The 25,979-nt window shown below is 58.0% G+C and overlaps 9 protein-coding genes across 9 annotated transcripts; 5 read left to right on the top strand and 4 right to left on the bottom strand.

Annotated features, from left to right (window-relative positions):
* Nucleotides 1-80: 80 nt before the first annotated feature.
* A1Q1_05073 (peptidase M15B and M15C DD-carboxypeptidase VanY/endolysin) lies at nt 81-541 on the bottom strand (the record flags this gene model as incomplete). Its single annotated transcript, XM_014321880.1, has 2 exons — nt 81-131; nt 224-541. 2 exons carry the CDS (start codon nt 539-541, stop codon nt 81-83), a joined length of 369 nt encoding a protein of 122 aa, XP_014177355.1.
* A 1,196-nt stretch (nt 542-1,737) lies between these two features.
* Nucleotides 1,738-2,036, bottom strand: A1Q1_05074 (uncharacterized protein; the record flags this gene model as incomplete). Its single annotated transcript, XM_014321881.1, has 2 exons — nt 1,738-1,932; nt 1,977-2,036. The coding sequence occupies 2 exons, from the start codon at nt 2,034-2,036 to the stop codon at nt 1,738-1,740; spliced, it is 255 nt and encodes an 84-aa protein (XP_014177356.1).
* A 171-nt stretch (nt 2,037-2,207) lies between these two features.
* Nucleotides 2,208-3,664, top strand: A1Q1_05075 (uncharacterized protein; the record flags this gene model as incomplete). The annotated part of the gene is made up of 5 exons (XM_014321882.1): nt 2,208-2,249; nt 2,291-2,506; nt 2,566-2,646; nt 2,689-2,853; nt 2,894-3,664. 5 exons carry the CDS (start codon nt 2,208-2,210, stop codon nt 3,662-3,664), a joined length of 1,275 nt encoding a protein of 424 aa, XP_014177357.1.
* A 746-nt stretch (nt 3,665-4,410) lies between these two features.
* A1Q1_05076 (uncharacterized protein) lies at nt 4,411-10,858 on the top strand (the record flags this gene model as incomplete). Its single annotated transcript, XM_014321883.1, has 5 exons — nt 4,411-5,148; nt 5,190-5,333; nt 5,430-8,135; nt 8,174-9,505; nt 9,560-10,858. 5 exons carry the CDS (start codon nt 4,411-4,413, stop codon nt 10,856-10,858), a joined length of 6,219 nt encoding a protein of 2,072 aa, XP_014177358.1.
* Nucleotides 10,859-11,200: 342 nt separating this feature from the next.
* A1Q1_05077 (uncharacterized protein) lies at nt 11,201-14,797 on the bottom strand (the record flags this gene model as incomplete). Its single annotated transcript, XM_014321884.1, has 5 exons — nt 11,201-12,513; nt 12,551-13,810; nt 13,953-14,090; nt 14,143-14,226; nt 14,281-14,797. 5 exons carry the CDS (start codon nt 14,795-14,797, stop codon nt 11,201-11,203), a joined length of 3,312 nt encoding a protein of 1,103 aa, XP_014177359.1.
* Nucleotides 14,798-17,277: 2,480 nt separating this feature from the next.
* A1Q1_05078 (uncharacterized protein) lies at nt 17,278-17,664 on the top strand (the record flags this gene model as incomplete). Its single annotated transcript, XM_014321885.1, has 1 exon — nt 17,278-17,664. One exon carries the CDS (start codon nt 17,278-17,280, stop codon nt 17,662-17,664), a length of 387 nt encoding a protein of 128 aa, XP_014177360.1.
* Nucleotides 17,665-17,905: 241 nt separating this feature from the next.
* On the top strand, nt 17,906-19,241 carry A1Q1_05079 (uncharacterized protein; the record flags this gene model as incomplete). Its single annotated transcript, XM_014321886.1, has 2 exons — nt 17,906-18,643; nt 18,699-19,241. The coding sequence occupies 2 exons, from the start codon at nt 17,906-17,908 to the stop codon at nt 19,239-19,241; spliced, it is 1,281 nt and encodes a 426-aa protein (XP_014177361.1).
* A 355-nt stretch (nt 19,242-19,596) lies between these two features.
* On the top strand, nt 19,597-21,112 carry A1Q1_05080 (uncharacterized protein; the record flags this gene model as incomplete). The annotated part of the gene is made up of 2 exons (XM_014321887.1): nt 19,597-20,544; nt 20,582-21,112. 2 exons carry the CDS (start codon nt 19,597-19,599, stop codon nt 21,110-21,112), a joined length of 1,479 nt encoding a protein of 492 aa, XP_014177362.1.
* Nucleotides 21,113-23,814: 2,702 nt separating this feature from the next.
* Nucleotides 23,815-24,519, bottom strand: A1Q1_05081 (uncharacterized protein; the record flags this gene model as incomplete). Its single annotated transcript, XM_014321888.1, has 1 exon — nt 23,815-24,519. One exon carries the CDS (start codon nt 24,517-24,519, stop codon nt 23,815-23,817), a length of 705 nt encoding a protein of 234 aa, XP_014177363.1.
* Between the last annotated feature and the right edge of the window lie 1,460 nt (nt 24,520-25,979).

Below are 25,979 nucleotides of genomic sequence, written 5' to 3' on the forward strand. Positions count from 1 at the left end.
CTCCACCTCCCTCTCCCTCTCCACCTCCTCCTCCACCACCACCACCCCCTCCTCCGCCGCCGCCGCCGCTGCCGAAGAGTCTACTCCACGTAACCCTTCCCACGATGCCGTCCGCGTCGATCCCCTGCTGGCTTTGGAAGTTGACTGTAGCAGAGTGCGAAGCGGGGCCAAAGTCGCCATCGACGTCCAGGCCTGCGTCGAGTGCGACCTGGGCGGCGCTTACGGCGTTGCCCTTGGAGCCCTGTTGAACAACGCTAGCAAGGGCGCCGAGCGTAGCGGGGCCGGGGATAGAGTCGGCTTCGAGCCCGCTCTTGCTTTGGAACGACTGGACAGCGTCCGAAGTCTCAGGACCCCAGATGCCGTCGACGCCGACGGCCTGGTGGTCGAGGAGTAGATACTGGAGGGCCGTGATGCGGCGGCTGCCTGCGCCGTCGCCGGCGAAGGCGCCCGCGTCGAGCCCGCCGACACCGCGGCGTTCGTGGGGAACGCCCACCACTGAGAGGGCGAGTGTTGCGAATGATAGGAGTGTGCTGAGGAGCATGGTTTCTGGTCTGTCCGTGATTATTGTACGGCCTGCTCTTATACAACCCTACCGCATCGACCCTGCATTGGACATTAGCACCGGGTGAGTAGAAACACTGAAGTTGGCCAGAGGAAGAGGTGTTGCGGCCAAGCAACCTACCTCGTCTCATGAGTTGACCTCTTTGTGCGTCGTACGGAGCAGATAGATCGGTAAGGTTCAAGGGTGTCACTGCCTCTGCCTCCACACTTGTCCACTTCTGCAGCGCCGATGCACTCGCAACGCCAAGCAAAGGCCGGACTTTCGCTTGCAGAAGGGAACTTCGGATCCGGCAGTTAACCTTATCATGTTATCTACGCAGCCTCGTCTTCGTCGCCGTGTACTGCGCACGCAACCAAGCACCCAAACAATCCACTCAGGGGCCGGGCTACCGTATAGAACGAGCGCGAGGTGCGCGCGAGGCACGACCGATCGTGGTACGATACGTTCAGTTCGCAACCCGCTGTACGCCTCACCTCGTTCAAGCTCTCGGTCGAGGAAGACGGCAATATGGAACTGTGTCATGGAATCCAACGTACCTCGCCGGCTACGGCCCGTATCTCGGGGTTATGGCCGGGCGTAAGTCTCGCGAGTGTGTCTAGCGCAGCGCTTGGCAGCAAAGCCGAGGCGAGATTGACTTTACGCGTAACCGGCATCGCTACCGAAAGCATTATGCGCCAATATCATCGTTCTAGTCAGCTGGATCACTTCCACCTGTTGTGAGTTTGACAACCCCGGGTCACATCGAGAGCTTGTCAGTTACCGAGGATGGTGCATCACACGGGTGGTACACGACGAGTCTCCAGTTCCGCACCGTCGCGGTGGTTGTAGAGGTCAGGCCATTGTGGAGGAGCCGCTCCTCTAGTTCCGCATCAGATGCATTGTTCGCCTCATGTAGAGCAATGCTATGCACAATCGTGACCTATGGCTTTCGTCGTTCGCTGACAAGCTGACATCAGCTAGCTTCGATACTACCCAACTCACAGGTGGCATGCTCACGTATCGTAACCGGACCCGTACTCGAATAAGACAGTACGGGAGTCGTTGAACGGAGAGGCGCGCAGATGCGTCGCAGCGGCGAGTCGCATCACATATGAACAAAACGGCGCGTCACGTCACCGGCCGCACGCTAAGGCAGCTGCGTCGTTCGACCGAATGTGCGATTGAGACAGGAGAGATCACTTCGGCTTCGGCATCATCTTGAGGTTCTCCATGTAGTTGGCAGCGCTGTCTGTATAGTTATCGAACAGCTGCGCAGACATGACCATTGCGTGCGAAGACTCGAGGATCTCCTGGACAATTAGCTCACAGGCTTGGACAAAGCTCACCTTGACGCAGTTGTTCATCTCGAGGACAGCCTCATTGCATTTGTCCTGTCGATCAGTTACCTGCTTCTGATGACTAGCTAAAAACCTACGACGTTCTTGATGATGCGCTCTAGCAAGCGCGTCTGCTCAGCCTCGTGCGGGTTCTCCATGGTGGACTGGTTGTTGTTGACCTCAGCAACACCGTCTCCGTGCCTAAGTCAAAACAATGCTTTGGCATATTCGATCCGCCCATGTAAGCGGTCGACCTCCACCAGTGTCGTTCACCGTCAGCGGATGACGCTGAGGTGTCTACAACATTCTCCGCCCCGCTGAGCAGCACGATGGTCGACAAAGTGAAGGCTTTGGCCTATGTGGACATGCAGGTATGCTGGTTGCCCTCCTTTAGACGTCTAACTGATGGCAGCACGATGCGCTTGCCGTCTTCGATGACGTCGAGCAGGGCACCGTGACCAAGGAAGATGTATGGGTGTCGGTGGTGAGTTATCTTCGGCAGAACGTGAGCTTATCCCAGTACAAACTCGGGTCTCCCTCTGTCCATGGCAAGGTTCGCGTTGAGTCTGGTGACGGAGGCGCCCATCTGGAATCTCTAAACGGTGTCAATGTCGAGCGCGTCTCCAAGGTACGTCACACGGCTTCAAACCTGACTAACCACAGTCCAACTTCCTGGTTTCCTGTCAGGAGCTCAACGTCGCCAGCCGACCAGTCCGATTCCCTCGTCAGTCTGTCAAGCCTCCTTACACGAAGAAGAGCAACGTTTCAGTAGGCCATTAGCCTCCGATTTGACGCTGACTGCAGCCCGAGCTGAGCATCAACTCCATCGACTTCGCCGAGAAATCTGGCAAGATGGTGATTGGCGGACCCGACGGATACTGCGTCGTTTTGTCGCCGCAGAAGCCAGAGGAAGTGTTGGAACTGAAGGGTCACGTCGGCGACGTTCTCAACGTCAAGTGGTTCCCCAGCGGCGAGGTGTGTTACACCAGTGTATCTGCTGCTGACTCTGGCTCAGGTCGTCCTGACTGCATCTTCTGACTTGTCCCTCCGCATCTTCTCTGGCGTTGATGGCATCAACCCTCGAACATTGAAGGGCCACACGCGGGCAGTTACTTCAACGCACATCATAGGCGTTGGCAAACAAGTTCTTTCTGGCAGCAAGGACAGCACCGTCCGCCTCTGGAACGTGGGCCAGGGAGCCGAGGAGAAGAAGTGGACTGTCCCGGACGGCAAGTTCGTTGACGGCATAGTGGTTGTGGATGATGCGGAGGGCGTCAAGACGCTCGGGGGTGCAGAGGGTGACTCGATCGCCCTTGCCGCCTCTCCAGAGGGCTCACTCACCGCCTTCTCGCTGGCTTCTGAGTCTGGTGCTGAGCCCGCATTCGTCGTCCAGCCCGACATCTACTCCAACCTGATCTCTATTGACTACTCTCCGAAGCTCCAAGCTATCGTCACCGGCCACCAAAACGGCACCATCGCCGTCCGGCAGCTAAAGACGCTGCGCGCGGCGGAGGGGAGCATCGAGGACGTCTCACCGACGCTCGTCATGCGAAACGAGTCCCCGATCTACAGCGTCGTCTTTGACGATCGAGATGACGGAATCTTGGTGGGTACAGGCAGCGGTCTGCCATGTCGCTTGAGTTTGCAGGTCGATGGCAGCGGCATCACTGTCGATACGAAAGAGGAGTACGGCGGGTGGGAAGCTGTTGGTATCGAGACGTGGGCTGTCGCTCCGGATGGCGTCTGGTGTGCGGGAGGAGAAGGCGGCGTGATCACTCGTTACTAGCTGTCTCAGTAGATGATGTATAATCAGTGTGTCAGCAACTAGCAAAGGGCAAGCCGCGGACCGATGATCCAGCTAAGTCCTAAGAGTCACATGTTGTACAGATACGATCCCGATGTCTAAGTGCGGTCACGGTCAAGAGCTGCGATGTCAGTTCAGGCAGAAGCGTCTCGAAACTCACGGTTGTAGAGGAGAAGCTTCTCAATGAGGTCGACATGCGTCAGGACCATACGACGGCAGCAGTACCGCTTCCTACATGTTAGCTGCATTGATCCGGTCGTATCCAATCTTACAGTTGCAGCTTGTCGAGCGCATCACTACAAGTCAGCAATCATTTCGAGCTGAAGTCACGGTTTGACTTACCCCTCATCAACACCGGCGGCGAGGAGCTCGAGGTACGACTCCCACAGGTTTCCAACAACCTTTCCACACGAGAAGCAGCGCACGGGAATAATCTGAATGTCAACCCTGTCTGCTTCCTCAACTAGATAACTTCGTACTCACCATGGTGCCCGGTGTTGTTGTTGCGGAACCTCGAAAGCGGTCGCTAACCTCACAATAGCTCGAGAGGGCAGGAATTCATGACCGAATGTGATAAGGGCCGAAATTTTACAAACGTCATTAGCCACGTGCAAGCCATGCAACCTCCCGGCCCAGCTGCCACAGTCAGCGCGAATGACTTCTGGGTGTCCCTGAATTCAGTCTGTTTACGATCGAAACAACAACAACACCATACACTACCGACAACGATGCCGGCTCGAGTAGCGGCCCCACCAACGACACGGGTGGCGACACGGACGACGAGGCGCACAGCTGCGGCCCCCGTATCCGCTGGAGATGACCTTGCGGCGACGCTTGACCGCGTGCTCAAGGTCAGCGAGCCCGAGCCTCAGCCGAGGAAGCGTGTCACATCGGCTAGCAAGGCGTCTGCGACAAAGGCTGGAGCTCCTACGAAGGCCCCGTCGGCTGCCACGACGAGGACTGTTACAAAGTCGACCAAGACGTCCACACGAGAGACTGAAACGACCGCAGCAAAGCCGACGACCACACGAACACGCCGAACAGCCACGACTACCACCCCTTCCAGTTCGCGTGCGGCGTCGACAACGACGACACGGACGACCAGGGCGCCGACTTCCGCTTCCATTCGTGCTACAGCCTCCACTGCTAGTGCCAGCAAGGATTCGCCCCAAAGGGTGACTGATGACGATGACCTACCATGGACGAAACCAGGCGTCGGCGTCAGGGAGCGTGCCCAATCGGCGCAGGCGGCGAGCAACTCTGCGATAAAGCTACTGTCCGAGGCTCAAGCGGCGGGATACAGGACAGGAACAAAGTCAGAGTGGGCTCCAAAGGTTGCCAAGGCTGTACGCGAAGGCAGGGCCGGAGTGAAGGTGCTCCGAGAGCTGTACGGCTCTGGCTCCCAGCGACTGGCCGTCGAGCGAGGTGCCTTCAACCTGGCCTTCAAGTGCATTGCGTTGGATATGGTGACTAGAGCGGTAACTTCGGAAACAGCTGACCAGTGCAGAATACGACCGCCCTTGAGCTTCTTGGAGAGCTCAGGCATAGCCTGGTCAAGGACTACGAGCACATTTTCGTTGGCGATGAATGGACCTGGGACGGAATTACGACATATCCGCGCGCCAAGGGCGAAATCGGCGACGTTCTTCGAGTGCTATTGTGCAATTCCACGATTGCAGCGTGGTGCAGCCTGCTCCCCGACATGGATCCTGAGGTACATTTTCTCGGTTGTGCTACTCGCTGACAGCAGGCGATTTGCTCCACTCTGACGATCTCCGACGCTGCGAATCACCCCCTGATTCTAGCGCCTTCCCTACCACTTACCTCCATCGGTCCGTTTGCCGTGTTACTGTACCGCCGTATCTCGGCAGTGGACACCCCGATCTCAGCCTCTTGGCTTCGACTTCGTTTCTACACGGCGTTTGCGACAACGGTGTCATCAAGCGCGGCCGACGATCCTCCTAAGAAGAACTCGCCCGACTCGATCTGGTCTCATGTCGCGCGGACGTGCCAGAAATATCTGGCCGGGACTGATGACAAGCGGGCCGTGGCGATGTTTATCTCCCAGTGCGTTGATGTCGTGGAGCGTACCTGCGCCGCTCGAGGGGAGAACAGGAATGCCTGGTTCGCAGGCAGCTGGAGCACAGTGGCGGATATCTGGGTCGGAGTTGGCCGCAACCTCGGTGACTCAGCCGTTATCGACGAAGCCTTGGCCGTCGTTACATCGATCGCAACGATTTCGGGAGACAAGGCGTCAGCCACCGTTCGGTCGGGCACAGCTACGCCGCTCTCGACGAGCGCATCGAGCGCAGTGTCTACTGGCTCCTCGTCGAGCGTGTCGAGGATCAGCAATGCTTCAGCAACTGCTTCGCAGCTGTCCGCGAAGCTGGCCAGAGTTCAGGTCCAGGTCGAAGCTCTGGCCAGCGATTCCTCTGCTTCGGGAAGCGCCTTGACTGATGCTTTGGCCGGTGTCGATCTCGGCACCCTCCTGTCTGCTCTTTGTAGCATGGGAAGCGAGGGAGCCAACGCCACCTCAGCCTGTCTCCGAGGACTGGAGCGCCTACGACGAGTGCTTGTGAAGCTATTGGATCGCCCAAAGTTGGTCGAAGTGGTGCGCGAATGGTTAAGTGCTGAGGCGACTTTTATCGAAAGCCTCCTTCGGGACGTTTCCGACGACCGAATGCCCGCCATCAGCCGTGACTGTTTGCCCGGTCTCGTGGACTCAACCCTGAAGATCGCCCCGTCTCTGGGAACGACCGAGCTCATGTCTCTTCTTGACCGCGTCTATTCCCTGGTGATCGCCAACAAGCCGAACATCAGTGCTGGCGCCCTGGTGCAGTTCGTGGTCTGCCTTTCGCAAACGGCTCACGCTACCGCCGTGCGCCTCACGCATGCCAAAGCAAACGGAGCTCTAGGACTGATCAAGCGTAGTGTGGACTGGTCTTCCGAACTCCTGGCATCGCCTCCGGACGATGAGGCTGTCCTGGACTCGACGCACTGGAGGGCCCTCCATGGCTCGATGATGAGGCGACTGGAGCTTCTCGCTTTCTGCTATCAGGAGAAGGACAAGCCGGCCGCAATGGCAGCCTTTGCCCGAGCCCTACTCACTCTGGACGACTCCACCATTCACCGCATCGAAAAGGAGAGCGCCTCCGTGAGCCCGTACAAGATCTTCGCCAACATCTCGGATTGGATTTCGCTGCTGAAGCGCTGCACGACATTCATCACGAACGACCCGGAGACGATCGGCTTCGCGTCAATTCTCTGGAGTGCAATGGACGAAGCGCATGTCTCCACCGCCGTCCGAGGTGCCATTGGCGAGCGGGTTATGGGTGCACTAGAGCATGCCCGCTTCAAGACGCACATTCAGGTGCTCATTTCCGAGCTTGCCGATCGACTCTTAGCGACTTATGCCGACGCCGACTATCCCATGCGCCGAATGAGGGTCATCCTTCGTCTGATGGCCACTATTGCTGCCACGGGATACCAGTCCAACCGCTTCAACCCTCTTGCGGAAGAGATCGAGCACCTTGCATCTCAGACCGCCTTCGGTAACGACTCGGGCTTGGAGAGATACAGCTCAGAATACCATGCCTGTGCACTTGTCCTACGGGCGCTCGACGCTTACCACGCCACCCAACACAGTGTGGCGGCAGTGGCGCAACTTGGAGGTGCGGCTCTCAAAGCCATCCGTAACCTGATTGCTCCTCCCCAGGTCGCCGACAAGCCAGCTGTTGCGGGCAAGCGCGTCGTCAGCGGCGCTCGCGGTACACGCGCGACGGTACGGAGTACCCGGACGACCACGGCCAAGACTGCCGCCAAGCCTCCTGCGGCGAGGTCGACGAAGGCGGCATCTGCGAAGGCTGCACCGAAGGCGACGGAGCCCGTACCGCTTGTGATCGACGACATGGAGCGCTTCTGCGAACTGCTGGACTCCCTTGCTACTCTCTTCGGTATCATGGGTCTCGTGCTGCCTAAGTTAGAGACATTGAGGGCACTCCGAACGGTACAGCGTCAGGACCAGGGAGAAGGTGAGTTGACGAGAGTGGAAGGTAAACTAACATTAGCCTACATTATGACCTCTGCTCGCCTGGGTACGGAGTACGGGCGTCTCGGTAAATTCTCTAGGGCTCAAAGCATCTTCGCAGCTGCCGTCAACTGCGCTGAGGCGACCGAGAACTCCAGCCAAGAGACTGGCTCTGACGCGGGGCAGTCGGCGACCATCTCCCCTGCCGCTCTCCTCGAGGTGTACCTTCGTTACGCACGATACCTCGCGATGTCTGGCCAGGTCGCAGACGCTCGCGATGCTTACGCCAATGCTCAGGACTTGTTCCCATCTATCCCAGAACCTACAAACACGGGCACGTTCTCTAAGCGCTGGATCGAGCTTTGTGCTGTTTCCGAGCGGGTGGCCCTCGCGCACGGTACTCTCGCAGCCATCAGGATGGCGGAGGTGAGTAGCTCGAGCTCGATGACCAATCTGACGAGTAGGGTGACGTTGCGTCAGCACTTGACAGCCTGACTGTCGCCTACAGGCAATGGTGCCGCGGAGCACACGGCATCGCACACCTGGCTGCAGAGGCTCCCGATGCTGCGGACGTGCAGGAGTTGGAGGCCGTCGAGGAGGAGATGGATGAGCATGAAAAGGCTAAGGCGAAGTCGGAGGGCGTGGCCAAGGCTGCGCGCAACTTCTGCTTCACTGGCAAGTATCTCACCGCCTTGCAGTGGCATTATGCCGAGCACCTCGTCGACGCCACGTTTGATTTGACCATGGCACTTGCCCGTAGAGGCTCGGTCAAGGAGTGCGAGTACTACCTCGTCCAGGTCCGTGGCATGGTGCCGGCCATTCGGTCTAGCAGCCTGTCCGCCCGTGTTTCGGCTCACAGCGCCGAGCTCGAATCCCGTCGTCTCAACTTCGATACGGCAGCCGAGCAGATCACGAGCGGCGCCGAGTTCGCCATCGAAGGCCCGGATGCGGTCGAGCTTATGCGCGTGCAGGGCGAGCTGCTCTCGAGGCAGCACGAAAGTGCCGAGGCGGACGAGATGTTCATTCGCGCCGTTAACGATATCGTCGGACTTGACGGGCAGTTCACCACTGCAGAGTCGTGGCCTTCGCCAGTCAAGGATACAAGCGTCGAACCCCTCTTCCCCAACGCTCTCGGTCATCTCCTGCGCCAGCGCGCTTGGCTTTTGAAGGAGGCCGGCTGCAACGACGAGTATAGCGAAGTACATGAGCAGCTGCAGCATGTGCCGGAAAACAAGTCGGAGAACCTCTTCCTCGACGCCAAGGTCGCGATGCACGATGCGTTCGACTGCTTCAAGACCGACCTGTTCATGAGCTCTCTGACCGAGTCCACGATCGCCATGACCATGAGCGGATCCGAAAGGAAGGACAGAGCCTCTTCCCGCCACACCGCTCAGCTGCTTCTGGAGAAGGCGAGCGAAGCGTTCCGATCGACACTCGCCGCAGTCGCCCGCACCGGGAAAGTCGAGGAGATTCGACAGGCGTGCGTCTCGCTCGCGGTTCTCGGCGCGTTCCAAACCTCCCTCGGCCATGGCAATCCCGAGACGACAGCTTCGGCCGCTGGTGTTCTCGCATCCGCCTCGAGCATTACCTTGCACCGCGAGCTACTGTCGGCCGTTGACGGCAAGTTTGCCGACCCCAACGCGGACGACTTCGACTGGCCCGCTCTCGATAGTCCCGAGATCGAGCCGCAGACCGAGCTCGAGGGGGACTGGAAGAGCCTGAGGCAGCAGTATCAGGCCAACGACTACCTGCAGACGGACTACGACCTTTCTTCGCTTCCGAAGACTTGGGCCGTGGTAAGCATTACTGTCACCGATGACCGGAACACCATGCTGGTCTCGCGGCATCAGAATGGGTGCGAGCCTCTTGTCTTCTGCATTCCGCTGGATCGCCAGGGCAGGCGCGAGGGTGAGGACGAGTCTGAACTCTTCACGTTTGACGCGGGCATGACCGAGCTGAAGGCCGTTATGGACGGCAACGAGGCGTCGATCAGCGCAATCAAGAAATGCATGACGCAGGAGGACAAGAAGACGTGGTGGCGCGATCGCATCGCAATCGACGCGCGACTAGGCGAGCTGCTGGCGACGATCGAGTTCTGCTGGCTGGGCGCGTTCAAGACGGTGCTGAACCCGCGCTCGTCTTACGACACGCAGGCTTTCACGGCATTCAAGGAGCGTCTCGACCGCATCTTCCAAAGTGCTCTCAGCGGGGGCTCCGAACGCCGCTCCACCCGCGTGCAGCTCCCCGATGCTCTCCTGCAGTGCTTCGCAACCCTCAGCAGCAAGTGCAAGGACGAGGAGGTCGAGGATCTCGTCTACTTCATCCTGGATCAGTACCAGTTCAACGGGGTGCCAGTCGCGCTGGCTGAGCTCGACTTTGACCAGCTCGGCGTCGACGTCAAGAGCGCGCTCAGCGACCTCGAGGCGGCGTCCCTCTTCCACCAGCCTCAGCGGGAGGAGGAGCACCTCCTGCTCGCGCTCGACAAGAACGTGCAGGGCATTCCGTGGGAGTCGATCCCGATCCTGCGCGGCCGCGCCGTGAGCCGCATTCCCTCCCTACCCTTCCTGCTGCATACGCCGCGGCGCGAGGTCTCCCGCCGCAGCGCCGAGTACTACCTCAACCCCTCCGGCGACCTGACGGGGACGCAGGCGCGGTTCGAGCCGCGCATCGCCGCCCTCGAGAAGAAGTACGGCTGGACCGGTCTGACGGGCTCGAAACCGACCGAGGCGGCCGTGCTGAAGGCGCTCGAGGAGAAGGATCTGGTCGTGTACTGCGGGCACGGCGGAGGCGAGGAGTACGTCCGCGGCCACAAGATTAGGCATCTCCAGAGATGCGCCGTCACCATGCTCTGGGGCTGTTCCTCGGGCCTGCTCAGGGACCAGGGTGACCTCGACCGCACGGGCACGCCGATGGACTATGTCCTTGCCGGCTGCCCGTGCCTCGTCGGCAACCTCTGGGACGTGACGGATAAGGACATTGACCGCCTGACCGAGGTTGTGCTTGACCAGCTTGGGCTGGGCGAGACGGAGGCGAAGGAGGAGAAGAGCGTCGTACAGGCCGTCTCTGCTGCGAGGGCGAGCACCAAGCTCCAGTTCCTCACTGGCGCCGCGCCCGTTGTCTACGGTATCCCCGTGTATCTCACGGACTAAACTAGACTGTGTAACCTTAGAAATCTCTTTGTTAGTGTCTTGTGCGTGTCATGCAAATGTAGTGAATATGTGCGACGTGCTCCGAATCCGTTTTCGTGTACTGGTTACATGTACAGTTTGATGTGGTTACATTGTGAATGCAATAGCTGGCAAGCTGTGAATGCTAGTAGTTGGCAAATGCAATGGTTGGTCTGTTTGTCTGTGTCGGTACGTCTGTCTGTCGTCTGTCGTCTGTCGTTCGTCTGTCGATCGTCTCTCTGGTACGGCGGAAGATGAGATTCTGGTGGAAGATCGAGAAGATCGGGTTCGGGAGTGTCAAGAATGTGGGTCTGTAGCATTTGCTCAGATGTGTCCACCTCGCAGGTTGGAGCGGCTAAGGAGCGCAATCGCGTCGGGTGTCGACATGCGCCGGCTCTGCTGGTACGACGAGAGGCAGTGGTTGCGGGGATGGTGCACCTCCTCCTCATACACGGCGCGCAGGGCGTCAATGATCGGCGGCCGGACGCTCCTAACGCCTGCCAACTGCTGCGCGTCGGCTGTCTCTTCGGTCGGGGACTCATCATGGTGGACGAGACCGGGCGGCAGAATGGCAGGAAGCAAAGTGTTGAACCGCTCGTCCTGGGAAGAGGCGGTCGGTGTGCTCACAAGCTCCTGCAGAAGAGCCGTGAGCTTGGCGTTTTCGTCCGAGTCAGCCTCGAGGTGCTCGAGGCGCGTCATCCAGATGTTCTTGTTCTCGATGCACGAGTCGGCAAACTGCGTCAGCTCAGGCAACGCCTCAGCTGCTGCCTTGAACAACGGCTCCGTGAATAGGTTGATGAAGCCAACCTGACCCTTGGCCTGAAGTCGTGCATCAACGCCGGCCACGACCGAGACCGGCAGGTCAAGCTCCTCCTCCAAGAAAGCCTGCTTCGTCCACTCGTCCAGCAGCACCGTCGACCAGTGCTCGGACACATCGATCGGCCGCGTCGGGTTGCTGATGTCTGCACACTTGATGAGGGCCTGCGAGACCATAACGCGGTCCTCATCGCGAAGCTCCTCACGGTCCGTGATCTTGCCCTGCTGCATGGCGGAGCCGAACTCCTGCAGACGCTGGATCCAGGCGAAGTGCAGAGACATGTCGGTGGCAAGAATGGCAGAATACAAAACCCTTCGGAAACCGCGCCAGTCGATCTCGCCGCGCGCCGGGAATTGCGCGACCTCCTGTTCAGATGGAGTGCCGAGGAGGAAGCCGAAGCCGTGCTTGTTCAGAAGCTTGACCACGAGCACAGTGTGCATGTTTTCGAGAACCGACTTGTCATCGTAGACAAGGGAGAGTGGCACCTTGGCGTTCTTCATGAAGGCGTTGCTGAGGCCCGGGTGGCCAACGTCGTGGCCGATGGCGGCCATGAGAATCGCGAACACATCTTGGGGACGTAAAATGTCGCGAGCTCGCTGAGTGCCCGCGCCGCCCGCCGGCTGGGCATCCTCAGTGGGTCGCTTCCAGATAGTTTGGCCAGGAACAAGATCAAGGAAGAAAGAGAATGGCGGGACGACTCCGATGGACATGAGGAACATGTAGGTCGCCTGGAGGACGTCGATGGCGTGGATGTAGTTGTGGTAGGGGTTCGGTTTGTGGTAAATGGCTCGCACGGCGAAGAGGAATCGATTCATTTGATCTGGAGTCAGATTCGAGTGCTCACTTCAGAAACTCACCCTGTGTGATGCCGAGATCCGCAATTCCCTCGACATGCAACGCCGCCTCGAACACGAGGCAAGCGACACGATAGAGGTCAGCCTGCGACAAGAGATGAGGTCTGAAATCCCAAGAATTGAGAGCGGAAACGAGGCGCACGCGGTCATCTCGGGAGATAGGCGCTGACATGGCCTCGTAGTCTTCCATCTGAATCTGTATCCAAGACAGGATGTGGTGGAAAGTCTCGCCCAACACCTCGGCGAACTGCGTTTTGTTGCTCCCTTCGGTCGCCTCCTGCTCTTGTTCCCGCGCGATCACACTGAAAGTCTGTCCGAAACCTTGAGGGGCAGGCATGGCGCGCTGTGTGACGCGGTCAAAGGCGAGCGCAAGACCTCCGTTGTCAACGCTTCTCCGCCGAGAGTCGTCGCTGTTGGCGATCATCGACTCCAGCAGCTGGTACTTGGATGGCAGCTGGCCCACGTTGCTGACTGTAACTTTTGCCAGCGAGCTGCGACGACCAATGTTTGGCGAGAGATTCGCGATCTCGCTGCGCTCGAAACGTTGCTCGCTTTCAACGCTGGCAGTAGAGCCCTGGGAGATCACACGGCTGAGATTCAGCTGCGTGCTCACCCTACGCCGAGCGGGGTGAAGCGATGCGTTCAGCGCGCGTTCACTCTCGTGCTCGGCACCCTTACCAAGCGCCGTGGGCGTCAGCACGACCTTGGCCTCGTCGTCGAAGCCGGAGTGGAGCGACAGGGACGTGATGGAGGACTGAGGTGAGGCGACGTCGTTGGGTAGGCCGACCATGCTCGCCGTCTTTCCAGCATTGGCGGCAGCTACTAGCTGCACAATGTAGTCGGCTGTGTGACTGTCGAATGGCGGGTAGAGGAACCCCGATGCGCCAGCAGCGACACACGCCGAAAGCGCGTTGTTCGACAGACCAGATCCTGGCACGTAGACGAGGAGGACTGGTGGCTTCTGTCCTTCGTTCTCTTCGGCGTACCGGTCCGCCCCGTTGCAGAGCTGCATGATGCGCTCGATGCTAGCGGTCGCATTATTGATCCACTGATCCTCCACGCGGCGAGCTGCCTGGATTATATCATTCTGAAAACAGACAGCACTGGGAGTGGTGCCCTTGGAAGTTAAGATGGAGAGCGAAGGCAGGACTGGAGGCTCCTCAAGAGGGACAAGAATGACCTGCTGAGGTGACGTCGATGACGCTGATGTTGTTGGCGAGGACAACAAGCTCGGGAGATGAGAAGCCTGGTGAACAGCAGTCACTGCGACGTCAGCACATAAGGCACAGGGAGCCATGAGTGGTTGGCACCGCTTGTACGTGCACATGAAACACCGCAGCCAGGGCACTGCCCAGCCAGGCCAAAGCGCTTGCCCACTCCAGCTATTGGCGAAGAGCAAGCGCACGAGGTCTGTGGTCGCCGGTGGCTTTGTTCATGACACGCCGAGGAGAGATCGTCGAGTCTGCTGTCCCTAACGCCTCCTCGTCAATGCAAAGCAGGGCGACAGCCCCACGATAGCCGACTTCAGCACCGCCTTGCGAAACTGAGAATTTCTCGATGCCAGCTTCCAGTGGAGACTCGCCTCGCATAATCACCAGCAAACGCGGAAGACGCTTGCTGCGCTTCCCCGGCGGGCCCTTTGCCCGACACCTGTCCCTGTGTTTCGAGATCGCCAGGGACTGCAAACTGGAGCGCGAGGGGGCCAACCAGATTTCAACGCCCAAGTTACTCACCTTCCAAACCATACTGCCGTAAAGCGCCAACGAGGTCATCCCCGGCCGCTCCAGGCCGGCTGCGGCCTGCCATGGCCGACGAACGCGCCGCTGAGCCAATTTGCATACTGCCGCGCGGTTGCCTCAGAGCTTCGGAGCCGAGAGGGCTCCCGAGAGAAGTCTTCCTGTTGCCGGAGCTGCGTGTTCTTGAGTGCATCGAAGACGGCGAGTCGGCGTTGGGCGGTGCAAGGCGAGAGGACGAAGGTATCTCTGGACTGGTAGCCAGAGGTGAGGGCTTCGAAGCTGTGTTGAAACCAGAACCCAATCCAGGAGCAAGACTCAGGCGGCGGCTGTGAAGCGACAGGTTATCAGTTTCCTCATTGTTCCAATCACTGCGCGTGTGAATCTTCGGCGCCGAATCTCGGTGGACAAGCGGCGGCGGAGTGGGTCCCGTCTGCGACCCCATCGACATCGAATCAGGGAGGAGAGCAATGACCGAGAAGGCCGACGACGGGATGATGGGTGCGTTCGATAACATGGTGGGCACGCCGAGTTCCACGCTCGTTACGAGAGAGACAGCGAGCGGGTTCGGCCCTGATGATTGCCTGCGCCTATCGTCAGCCCGGCTGTCGTAGTGGATTGTAAGTGAAGGCACTGTCTGAGATTGTCGTGTGTGTAGAAGGGCTACCATTCGCACGGTACTCCTCTGTCCATTCGTCTGCTAGAGGGATTGCGCGTGCACGCAGAATCGAGTTGAAGACGATACTCACGTGCGTAAGACTTCGACGACTAGCGGATTGTAGATAGAACTGCAAGCCGAGGCCAGATAAGACGTCGATTACGGCCGAAGTGTGTGGGTGCCGTCAAAGAAGGCGACGTATTTGAGGACGCGGATTCCAGAACAAAGCAGCAGAGGAACAAACGAGCGATGGCCGATACCGGATGCAACGCCTTCCTCGGACTGGATATGACGGCGATACGATCGACGTGCTAGGTCGGGGTCGAATATGCGCCGAGGAAGGAACAAGGATCTGTGCTAACCAGTAACGACGGGGTTGAAGAGGGACGCGCGAGAATAGCGGTTGATAAGAGACTTGAGCAAAGACAAAGGTGCGAAGGAAGTGTGAGGATGAGTGAAATGACGCGAGCTGGAGGATCTACTTGGTGTTGCGTGAGGTCAGTCCGAGTCTGAACATGCACATCTCGCTGGGAGGTGGAACCAGGCACCTGAATGCTGTCATTTCCGCAAGGGGCAATTTTGCCTCATCGGCGTCATCCACAATTCAAATTGGTTTACAGTTGGGTTCTAATGATTTGCTGGGGGCTGCAGGGCACTGTCAAATGCGACGGGGGGCTCCAAACCGAGCATGCCCAGTGCCTCATGACTCACCTGTGGTCAGTGAGCCAGCCAGGTGCGCGCATCTTGACCTCCCGTAGCTCAACAAATACAAATTCCATGTTCTCTTTCTCAAATCCTGTCTCTCACTGTTCGTTATCACCCTCTTGCCAGCAGGCCCGCGGTGCATCGTTCTGCCGATCAACTCTTGCTTCACATCCGACGACGGGGTTTCGTGTGTCGTGCTTGCATGATTGCGATGCTGCTCACCACAGTCCCTTCGGTATCTCGGACGTAAGGCGCCCAACCCCTCGGAATGTGGAAGAGCCAAGCGAGTCATGTGGATGGCGTCACAACAGGATCCGGTGTCACCCAGGCACTCGATGTCGTTTGCCGTTCCTTCATTGTGTTGTCGCGTCGTGTCTGATTGAGAAACCTTACCTGCACATCTTATTGCAATGAGCGGTACGTACTATAGAGGTCTACTTTGATCGAATAAGCCTGCCCTACGCAATCTTGCCGAGTCAGAACGCAGACGCTGAGACTGGAGCGACGGTGAGGAGCTGCCATGGAGGAGCCCCGGCAGCAGCGACAAGCAGCGGGCCATCCTTTTCACATTGAACACTCCGCTGGGCGGTTCGGTAGCCCATCCCTGTCGTGGGATTGCTATGGCCTACGTCCTACCCTCAGCTTATCCTTCCACCTAATATTTCAGCCTCCTACTATAAAGGGCCTCCATCTTGGTATCGCCGCCATAGTCGACATTTTCAACCTCAGCCTCTGCTCCTGCGTGTGATTGGCAGCGATTTGCCTCTGGTTCGATACCGACTTGGATATGCTTCGCATCCCCTCGTACGTAATGGCCACCAGCTCCCAGGTACAGGTGCCACGAACATCCCTGTGCCGGAGGTCAGGTGTGCGATGGCCGGAACTTCTTTGATCCTCCTTGTCTGGAGGTCAGAGGAGGATAAGGAGAGCTTTCCCTTGTCTTCGGTTACCACGGCCTTGCGGTCGTAATCGCAGCTTTCTCACGGGCACTTGGTCTCTGAACAGACCGCTCCTCACCCCCTATGTGTCCTCACCCCCTATGTGTGCAACGCAATCACGCAAGACTGAAAGAGCATACTAATCTTGCATCCGGCCCTAACGTCTTTGTCCCATTCATTGGTGATGCCCCAGCCTATTCACCTTCGGGACCTGGTAGAGAGCGTGTTCAGCCGCGGAGTGAACGCAAATGTAAGTCCCTGGCCGAAGATTCTCTTCTGATCTTTGCAGGGCAAGAGGTTCGAGGTGTACGAGTACAATAATGGTCATCACGGGAGGCGCACTTACGAGTGGGTTGAGCCCGTTAAATGGCTAATTTCAGCGAGTCGAAGAGAGCCTGGCGGTATGACTATCCAGACAGAGGATTCGAGTATCGAAACGATGATGGATCGAGTTATATCTGCACTGGTGAGGCTGACCATTGTCGCCATTCCTGACGTGCAGCCGAGGGAAACAAGAAATCAACGACTTATGAGGGCAGCGCGACGTACACGGTTCTCACTTCACATGGAACCGTTATAGTCTCGTGCAATTGCACCCCCGCGGTCGATGAATGGGGCTATAAAGTGCACTATTGCGGAGTGCCCTCACTCATCGCTCGCCGCCTCGACCACCCCCAGACCGTGCCGCAGCCCGGGATGTCGCCCAGCGAGAAAAGGCGGATGGAGCTTCTTCCCGTCGCCCACCTCCTGCCTCCAGCCGTCTTTGACGCTTGTGGCTTCGATGACTCCATGTTCTACGAGGACGAGGAGCTTAACAGAGCGTATAGGCGCGAATTTGGCACCGGTTCGCCCAGTGACTCGGAGTCATGCGACTGGGCGTCCGACGAGAACGGCGCTTCAGTGTCTGCAGGGATAGACCAGGATTCTGTCCCACAGGTGAAGAGAGCTCCATCGGAGACTGGTGAGGTGCCGGATGAGACTCAAGGCTCCGTTGTGCGGAGACGCAAGCGCATGGTCATGGATCCAGAGCTGTCGCGCATCAGAAGAGCGTCCCTCCGGCCTCGCGTGCAAAGAAAGACGTGAGAGCATAACGACACAGCTCTCAACAGATGTGGACTTTGGCCACATGTGTGGGTGCGAGTCGTGTGCGATGACATAGGTGCGCACTCCCCTGGCCGAAACCTCGCTGACGGGCACACAGACCGACACCATGCCAAGAAGGAGCAACAGATGCTCCCCCTATATAACGGTGTTGTCATCATAACACGGAATTCGACTGCTCTTCACACCCCATCTCCCCCCCTAAAGCACCAGCGGTTCCGCGATGAGGGCAGGCCGAGACCGCCTGACCATCGTCACCGACGAGGTCATGGCCCTGCCTCACGTCGTATATAGCATCGCCCAGTACGCGCGCACCGACCGCACCACCATCTTCAATCTCATGCGCACCAACCGCAATCTCTACGCCCTAGTTGGCCCCGTACTCTACGACACCGTCGCCGTTTGGGAGAACAACTTCGATTCCTTCTTTCACGGCGCTTTCAATCGCTCTACGGACGATCACTCAGCTTACGGCTCTCCAATCTGCAACCTCGTCGACAATGTCACGGGGGAACACGTCAAGTTTCCCGAATTCGAGAATAAGGCCCCTTTCCGCACGTACTGGTCTGGCCGTTACACGGCTGGAACCACCCTCCCTCTCAGCAAGAGGGAGCTGCTCAGCTTCGTCCGCGTGCTGACGCTGGGCTCGCACCATTCATTCAGCTGCGCGGTGTGGTACACCTCGTTCCGCAAATATGTGACCAACGTCGAAGTGTTCCGCATCGTCGATACTCCCGTGCACGATGGCGTCACCGCCCCCATCTGCAGCAGCCCTGACAGCGACACGGGCGTACCCGAAACCCCGTGTCCCATTATCAGCGCTATCAACCCCCGCAAGCTCGTCCTGCGCAATCTCTCGCACCGCTCGCTCCCCTTCCCGCCCCTCTGGTCGCTGAACAGCAACACAAAGGAGGTCGTCTTCATAATCCCCACCGTTGAGGCGTACTTGCATGACCGTACCGTAAGCTGGTTCATGCTTGAGGAGCTGACATGAGAACGCGACTGGTTTGCCTGAGAACCTGGCCTGGTCGTTCAACGGGCAGTTCCATGGAGCCGACCTGATCAAGATCGTCTTCTGGCCCGAGTGGGACCACGACCTCGCCACCTATGCCGAGGCGGGATTCGTGCTGAAGTCTGACCTCAAGCCTCTTCCGTACCTGGTCAACCGTCACCGTGCCATGCCGGCCGACACTGCCGGAATCCTCGTGGCCATGTGCAAGGGCACGCGTGCGAAGCAGGATTTCTGGCGCGCGCTGCCGGGCCCCGGGGAACGCATGCCCCGCGTCCAGTTCTATGGCATCGGCTCGCTCAACCTTGCCGCGACGAGGTACAGGCTGATCCAGTACCAGTTCTCCGTCGTCAATCCGGGAGTTCAGGTGCCCGACCTGCACACGCTGGTGAAGCGCGAGGCCATCCGTACCGATAGCTGGTACGTCGTGGGGACACCTGCTACGAGGAGCATGCCAATCATGATGCAGACCTGCCCCGACGTAGTGCTGTACACGATTGAAAACTATCTGCGTGGACAGCGTGAGGCCGAGATCTCGCAATGGGACTAAGGCGGGCGGTGCTCGTATGCCTTAGTCCACCGCAATACCTGTATGCAGTTGTCCGTGCGTGCTATGAAATACGTTCATATCCGCGCTCCGTCACACCTGCTGTGCACCGGCACCGTAGCCCGAGTAGTTGACCATGATATCCGGGATGTCAGCCAGTGCACAAGCTGCACGATTCGGATCATCGACCTTTATGATCGGCAGGGCACACCTGCGAACAGACCTCACCCACACACACATGACTCACCTGATGTGCCCTCTCCCACAGGCGGCAGCTCACCAGGTAGTCAGTATGGATAGTCTTCTCGTTCCTCTGTTTCTCTTCACTCCAACTCGACCTCGAAGAGTAACTCTCAGCATGACTGACAAGAGCCCCACTGTCGCCATACCAGCTGGTGACAGCGACGTCAAACCCTCGGCTTCCTCGTCTTCAGCGGTGGACCGTCTGATGTCGATTCCTCACATCGTCACCTCCATCATTCAGTACGCAAGTCGTGACCGGCCCACTCTAGCACGTTTAATGCGTTTGGACAAGACTTTCTACAAGGAGGTCGCACCGCTGCTCTACCACACCGTCGCAATCTGGGAGGAGACAATCGACTCATTCTTCCGCGGCTCGTTCAAGCCGTGCGGCTGTGACGAGTGTCTCGAGCGCCTGAAGGATGATTGGGGCATCGACCGCCGCGCCGACGGTGGCCTGACCGAATATGGTAAATTGTTCAGCAAGCCTCACGGTTACGGCAGGTACACCAACCCCGCGCCACGTCCCAAAACGCCCCACGAGGATGAAAAGGCTTCGAGCCCCGTTCGCAAGTCGCCTAAAGATGAGCCGCTCCTCAAGACTAACATCACTGAAAACGCCAAGAACGTCCAGAAGGGTCCCAGGGCATCGGAGTCACAGGACGTGGAGGGCAATCTCGAAGCTGTCGACGATGACGACAACCCCGCTGTCACCCTGCCGATCTCAAAGAAGGACCTTCTCCGCCTTGTCCGCGTGTTCACGCTGGGCAGTCACCACGAGTCTGGGTGCGGTATTTACAGCAAGCACGTCCAGGAGTTCATGCAGGGTGTCGAAATCTTGCGTATCCTTGAGACGCCCTGCGCTCCTCACCGCACCTTCCACATCTGCGAGAACTGTCCCGGGGGTTCCTGCCCAATCGTCGACGCTCTGAACCCGCGCAAGATCGTCGTGCGCAACGTCTCGGGGCTCGAAGTTCCATTCCCTGCAATGTGGAAGGCCAACAGCAAGACGAAGGAAATGGTCTTCGTTCTTCCAACCAAAATGATGTCGTATACTGGCAAAGACGTAAGCTTTGGGTTGTTCGCACCAGCTGACAGTACAGAGTTGTCCCTCCGAGGGGCTGGTCAAGTCGCTCATCGGCCAGTTCACAGAGGTGGACGTGATCCGCGTTGTGTTCTGGCCTGACTGGGACGACTCGCTGACGCACCACCCTCTGGCGCGCAAACTGGTCGGCGACGCCGAGGCACGTGCGGTCCAAGCCGAGCTGGGCGGTAAGCCTCTCAGCGCCGACTATATCGCCACCGTCATGCACGCCCTGACCAAGACGCGCCGCCTGGATCCCTGGGACTTCCGCCGCCCCCGCGTCGACTTCTACGGCTTCTCGACGACGAGTCTGTCAGCCTACGGCAGGTCGATGCTTGTCGAGGAACATCAGAAGCAGAAGGGAAACGCTGCATACGACCTTCACACACTCGCCAAGCAGTGGACGATGCGCAAGGAGATCGGCTTCGCTTACAACTCGGCTGGAGGCGGCTTCGTCACTGGGTCCTGCGACGAGGTCAGCTGGTATACTATCGGCAACTACGAGCGCAAGAAGTTCAAGAGTGAGATCAACGAGTGGGATAACGTTTAGTTGCGGAAATGTGACTTCGTGCTCATCTGTGCTACGTGAAACGCCATCCAGGAACCAAGGCTGCCTCGCCTGTCATGTTCGCATTCCGCGAGTTAACGAAAGTCCAGTCATCCGCTCCTCAGGTGACCATGCGTCACTACCCGCGCGACCACTTTGGAACTCATAAGACGCGAGACTGACTTCTTCCTCGTCCCATCCCCATACGTCTAACACTTCCGCTCACTAACACTCGGCTCCACTTCAAAATGCCTGACCAGATCACCTCTCGCGGCACCAACAGCCAGGTAAGCTACATCTTTCTGATCCATTAGAGCTCACCTTCAGGGTAACAACTATGACACGCGTGTCAACACGTCGACGGGTAACACCGGCTACCACTACTCAAAGTAAGCTTTCCTCACACCATGAGCTGACGAGTAGCTCCAACGGCACCTACCACTACAGCAACACGAATGGCTCAACCTACACTAACTTCGGTATGATGCGCTTGCTCTTCGATCACCCCAACTGACCCCAGGCAACGGTTACGCCAAGTACACTTCCTCCTCTGGCGAGTCGAAGGGCATCTCGTACAAGAAGTAAAGCTCTCATTAAAGAATGTGTTGTATCTGAAGCCAAATGCAAGTAGAAATGACGAAAGCTGCCCCTCGAGTTCTGAGGTCAACCGCGGGTGGTCAGACTGATCGAAGCAAGACGTCACCGTGCTGTTGCTATCTCGGTGAAATTACGTTCCTGAAGGCAAAAAAACTCGCTCGGCATTCCACGGTTGAGTCAACTACAGAATTCGTAGCAGTCATCTGACGCGCTTGCTTTTAACGTGTCGAGATGATGCATGACGAACAGCCCAAGCCACGATGAGCAGCAATGGATAAAAGGGGCTTCACAGCTCTATTCTCTTCCCTCTACCGGGCGAAGCGCACACCAATACCCGACTAGGTAACCTCTCGCGGCACCAACATCCAAGTGCGCATCAATTATCGATGAGGATAACGTCAGTGCTGGCACACAGGGCAATCACTACGAATTCCGGGAAAACAACCACACCGGCTCCTCTGGCTATCACTGCATCAGCTGCGCCGCAAGTACTTCTGAACTAACATCAGCTCGGACGGCTCGTACTACTACCAGAACACGGAAAGCTCGACGTACTGCAACTCGGGGGGCGGGTACGCCTGCTACACATCCTCGGAAAGGAGCACGACCGAGCACCAATCCAAGAAGTAAGTGGTCATAAGACCTCACCGTGAGAAGTGCAACAGTCTATGCAGAAAAGTGAGATCGTTGTGTATCTTGATGCGCCGTGTCCGTGTGTCCGTCCGTAGCCTGTGCTAGCGGAAAGGGCGTAGTCGTCAACTCTTCCCATGCCCTCACGATCAGCTCTCAGTCCGCTTCGCCGTGCATGATGATATAAGCTGAGCCTTCCAGGCAGTTGTTCCGCCATCCCCCGCGCGTCTTCACTACCTCATCTCACTATGCCTGACAAGATCCTCACCCGCGGCATCAACAACGATGTGGGTTACAGCTGCTCGTGCTCTACATCTGATCACATAACCACAGGGTAACAAGTACGATACGCGTGTCAATACCGAGACCGGCGAAAAGGGCTTCCACTACAGCAAGTGAGCATGGTCTGTTCTTGCGCTGACTTTCCAGTCGTGACAACTCTTACTACTACAAGAACACTGATGGGTCCACTTACTGGAACGACGGTGAGCTGCTTCATCCGCTTCTTGGAGCTCTGACACCTCAGGCAATGGCTATGCACGCCGTACCTCACCCTCGGGCCATGTGAAGGAATACTTTGGCGTCAAGAAGTGATGTACAGTCGTTTTCAGCTTTCACGTCAGAATGCTATGCAGCTATGCAGAAGTGAAGCCTGGCTCCAGATCCGCCCGATCACAATAAGGCGTGCATTAGTGTGCGCCCCTGGTGCGAGCTGAGCAAGGCGAGGTCAGCTGGTCAGCCGGCGCACGATAAGCACGCAGCTCATTCTGATACCGCACCCCCTTTCTCCTTGATATAAGGCGTACTGATGCTCTTCCCCCCTCTCATTATCACCTCTCTCACTTCTCCCATCCTCACTTCTCCCCGCCGCTCTCTTCGTTACCTTACACCAATAACAACAAAACACCACCATGCCCGACAAGATCACCCACCGCGGCACCAACGACCAGGTAAGTCATTATTTCCACCTTCCTCGATGACCTCACCTCCGATGCGCGACGCCAGTCTCCATGCTCCTTCACACGCAGTCAGCTGACCCTAGGGCAACCGCTACGACAACCGTGTCGACACCTCGACCGGCAACACCGGCTACCACTACTCTAAGTGAGCTTAGTGATCGCCATTGAAGCTGACGGACAGCTCGAACGGCTCGTACTACTACCAGAACACTGACAACTCGACCTACTACAACTCGGGTGAGCCGTTCTCCTTCCCAGCGTTCTCACACAGTCCGCAGCTGACACGTCAGGCAATGGCTACGCGCAGTACAACTCGCCCTCGGGCCAGACCACCCACTACTACGGCTCGAACGCCAAGAAGTAGGCGTGTCGCCTTCCCATCCATAGCTCGAGGTGTCTCAGCCGCCGAGCTTCGAGCGTAGTTAGTAGTGCAAGGAGTAAGGTCAACAGTAGTAGCAGTAGTCAGTATGCAAACCGTAGAGTAGCCACCGATCAGCAGACCCAGATACCAGATACATGCTAGAGCTCAGCGGCGACAGCTCTCGCTGTTGTCGCCTTCACCACCTTCGCGACTTCCACTGGCTCGAATCCGTACGTCTTGAACACGCCATCAAGAGTGTCCACGACCTCCTTCAGTTGTTCCGGCACACGGTTGCCGTCCCTATACTCCGCGACAACCTCAGAAACAAGACGACGGACGTGCTCGAGCTCGTCCCTCTTAATCTTCTTGTCAAAGAAGAAGACGAAGGATCCAATAAGAACAGCAAGCGCGACAAACACACCAAGCACGACAAGCGGGCTGACGCCTCCCTGTTTAGCTCCCTGCTGTTGCGGGCGTCCAGCGTACTCGGAGGGCGGGGCGGGCCACGGCCGAGAGGCACTAGGCCTCTCGACCTGGTTGACTTCGACGGACTGATAGTTGCCGGCGGTCTGTTGACTAGATCTAGAATGGCCGAGGTTGGGCGGGGCGTGGCCCGAAGCGGGATGGCCGAGGTTGGGCGGCCTGTGCAGCGGTTGCGGGGCGGGCTGTGGGGTCGACTGGGGGTACTGGATCAAGCTGGGGTGCAGCGCCTGCGGACGCGGGGCAAGGAACTCGCCAAAGTCCGGATCGTCCTCAAACACGAGCACGGCGCGGCGCGCACGCGGGCGCTGCTCGTAGGCCGGCGCGGAGGCTTCGCGGGAGATGTCGGAGGAAACGTCGGGCTTGACGTCGAGGTCGCTCATGCTGTCGTTTTGCCGCTGCGTTGAGAAAGCGAGGGGGTTATGTGGAATGAAGAGTGTGTTGTTGTTGAGAAAGCGCGAAAAGTCAGGCAGGAAGTGATCGACGGGGGTGGAGCGGGGCCCAAAGGAGAGTCACTCGGCTTTTTCTCGGCTAGGCGGCTGACGTCGGGCCCGCGACCAATTGGAGGGATGCGGATCAGTCGCTGTGGGACGATCGACGATGCCTTTGAGGACAGATACCTATTCTGAGCTGTCAATCGAACACAGACGCAGGGAGTAACATCTGTTTGTTGTGTTAGTCGTGACTGAAGCGTACGCCTGTGGTGCTTGTAAACCTGTTCAGTAGCTCGATTTGACTGGCAAGCGACTAGAACTCGAGCGTTGGTCATGGCCGCCGAGTAATCACTCTCTCGTGATTCTTGTGGGACCGACAGGAATGCTCCACGATGGCTTGACAGTCCACTAGTGCTCAGAATGCCAGCTCGTTTGCATGAGGCGTATAGCGTACGGTAGGTTTGTCGGCAGAGAATGACTACCACGGGCGTCTCCGCACAGACGGTCCGCGACCGGAATATTGGCTGTCTGCAATCTTCTCTTACGGTCCCCCCGGCCCACTCTTTGCAGAAGCCTTGTAGAGATATAAAGAAGTGATCAGGCATCACAGAAGGGTCATCGCTGACACCCGGTAAGATAAGGACCACTTGAGAAGCGAACGCAAGTAAGCGCCGATCGGCATCTTCCTGTGCGCAAAGGAAGGTTAGTCACCGAAATGTGCGGTGCCGACGCCAAGATCTCTTCGCTCGGCGCTTGAGATCTTCCATCAGCAAACGTCTGCAAGGCGATGAACCAGCTGAGTTATCGCATGTGCCGCCTGATAGTTGGGCTCAAGCCGTCTCACTCGTTGACGCCTGGTCTCATCGCATCACACCACCGCAACCCGCACTCTTGGCAACTCTTGAACAGCACTAAATTGAAGCCAAAGCGAATCCCTCTGGTTGGAGCGTTACTGAGCGTCGGGCCCAGATCGAGTACCCAGAGCAAATGGTTGCTGGAAGGCCCAGTCTGACTCAGAGCTGTGTGGGGAAGAGACATGACACGTTATTCGCGTTGGTACAAGTGGGCGAGTGCGACGTCTGATCGCGGTCGAGGTTGCATAGAGACTACGTGCTGCACTTCTGAATCAAAACGTCTCGTCAAGTGACCGATTCGTGCGGAGACACGCTTCAAGTGACGAGGTCAGACACTCGCGGAGACGAACCCGCCTGATATTCGCATTCGCATAGCAATGTCGCTGAAAGCCTGGTAGACAGGGGTCCAGCCTCGGCGCCACCCTCCCACGCCTCTGGATCTGAACAGTCATGGGACGCATGGATCCGAGCAACTCACGGCCCCGAAGAGCCCGGCTGTCCATACGTGTCGCTAGCGTCGTCCTGGTGACTCACCCCGCTCTGCAACGGGCTGAG

The sequence above is a fragment of the Trichosporon asahii genome (genome assembly GCF_000293215.1).
Source record: "Trichosporon asahii var. asahii CBS 2479 unplaced genomic scaffold scaffold00071, whole genome shotgun sequence".
Classification (NCBI taxonomy): Eukaryota; Fungi; Basidiomycota; class Tremellomycetes; order Trichosporonales; family Trichosporonaceae; genus Trichosporon; species Trichosporon asahii.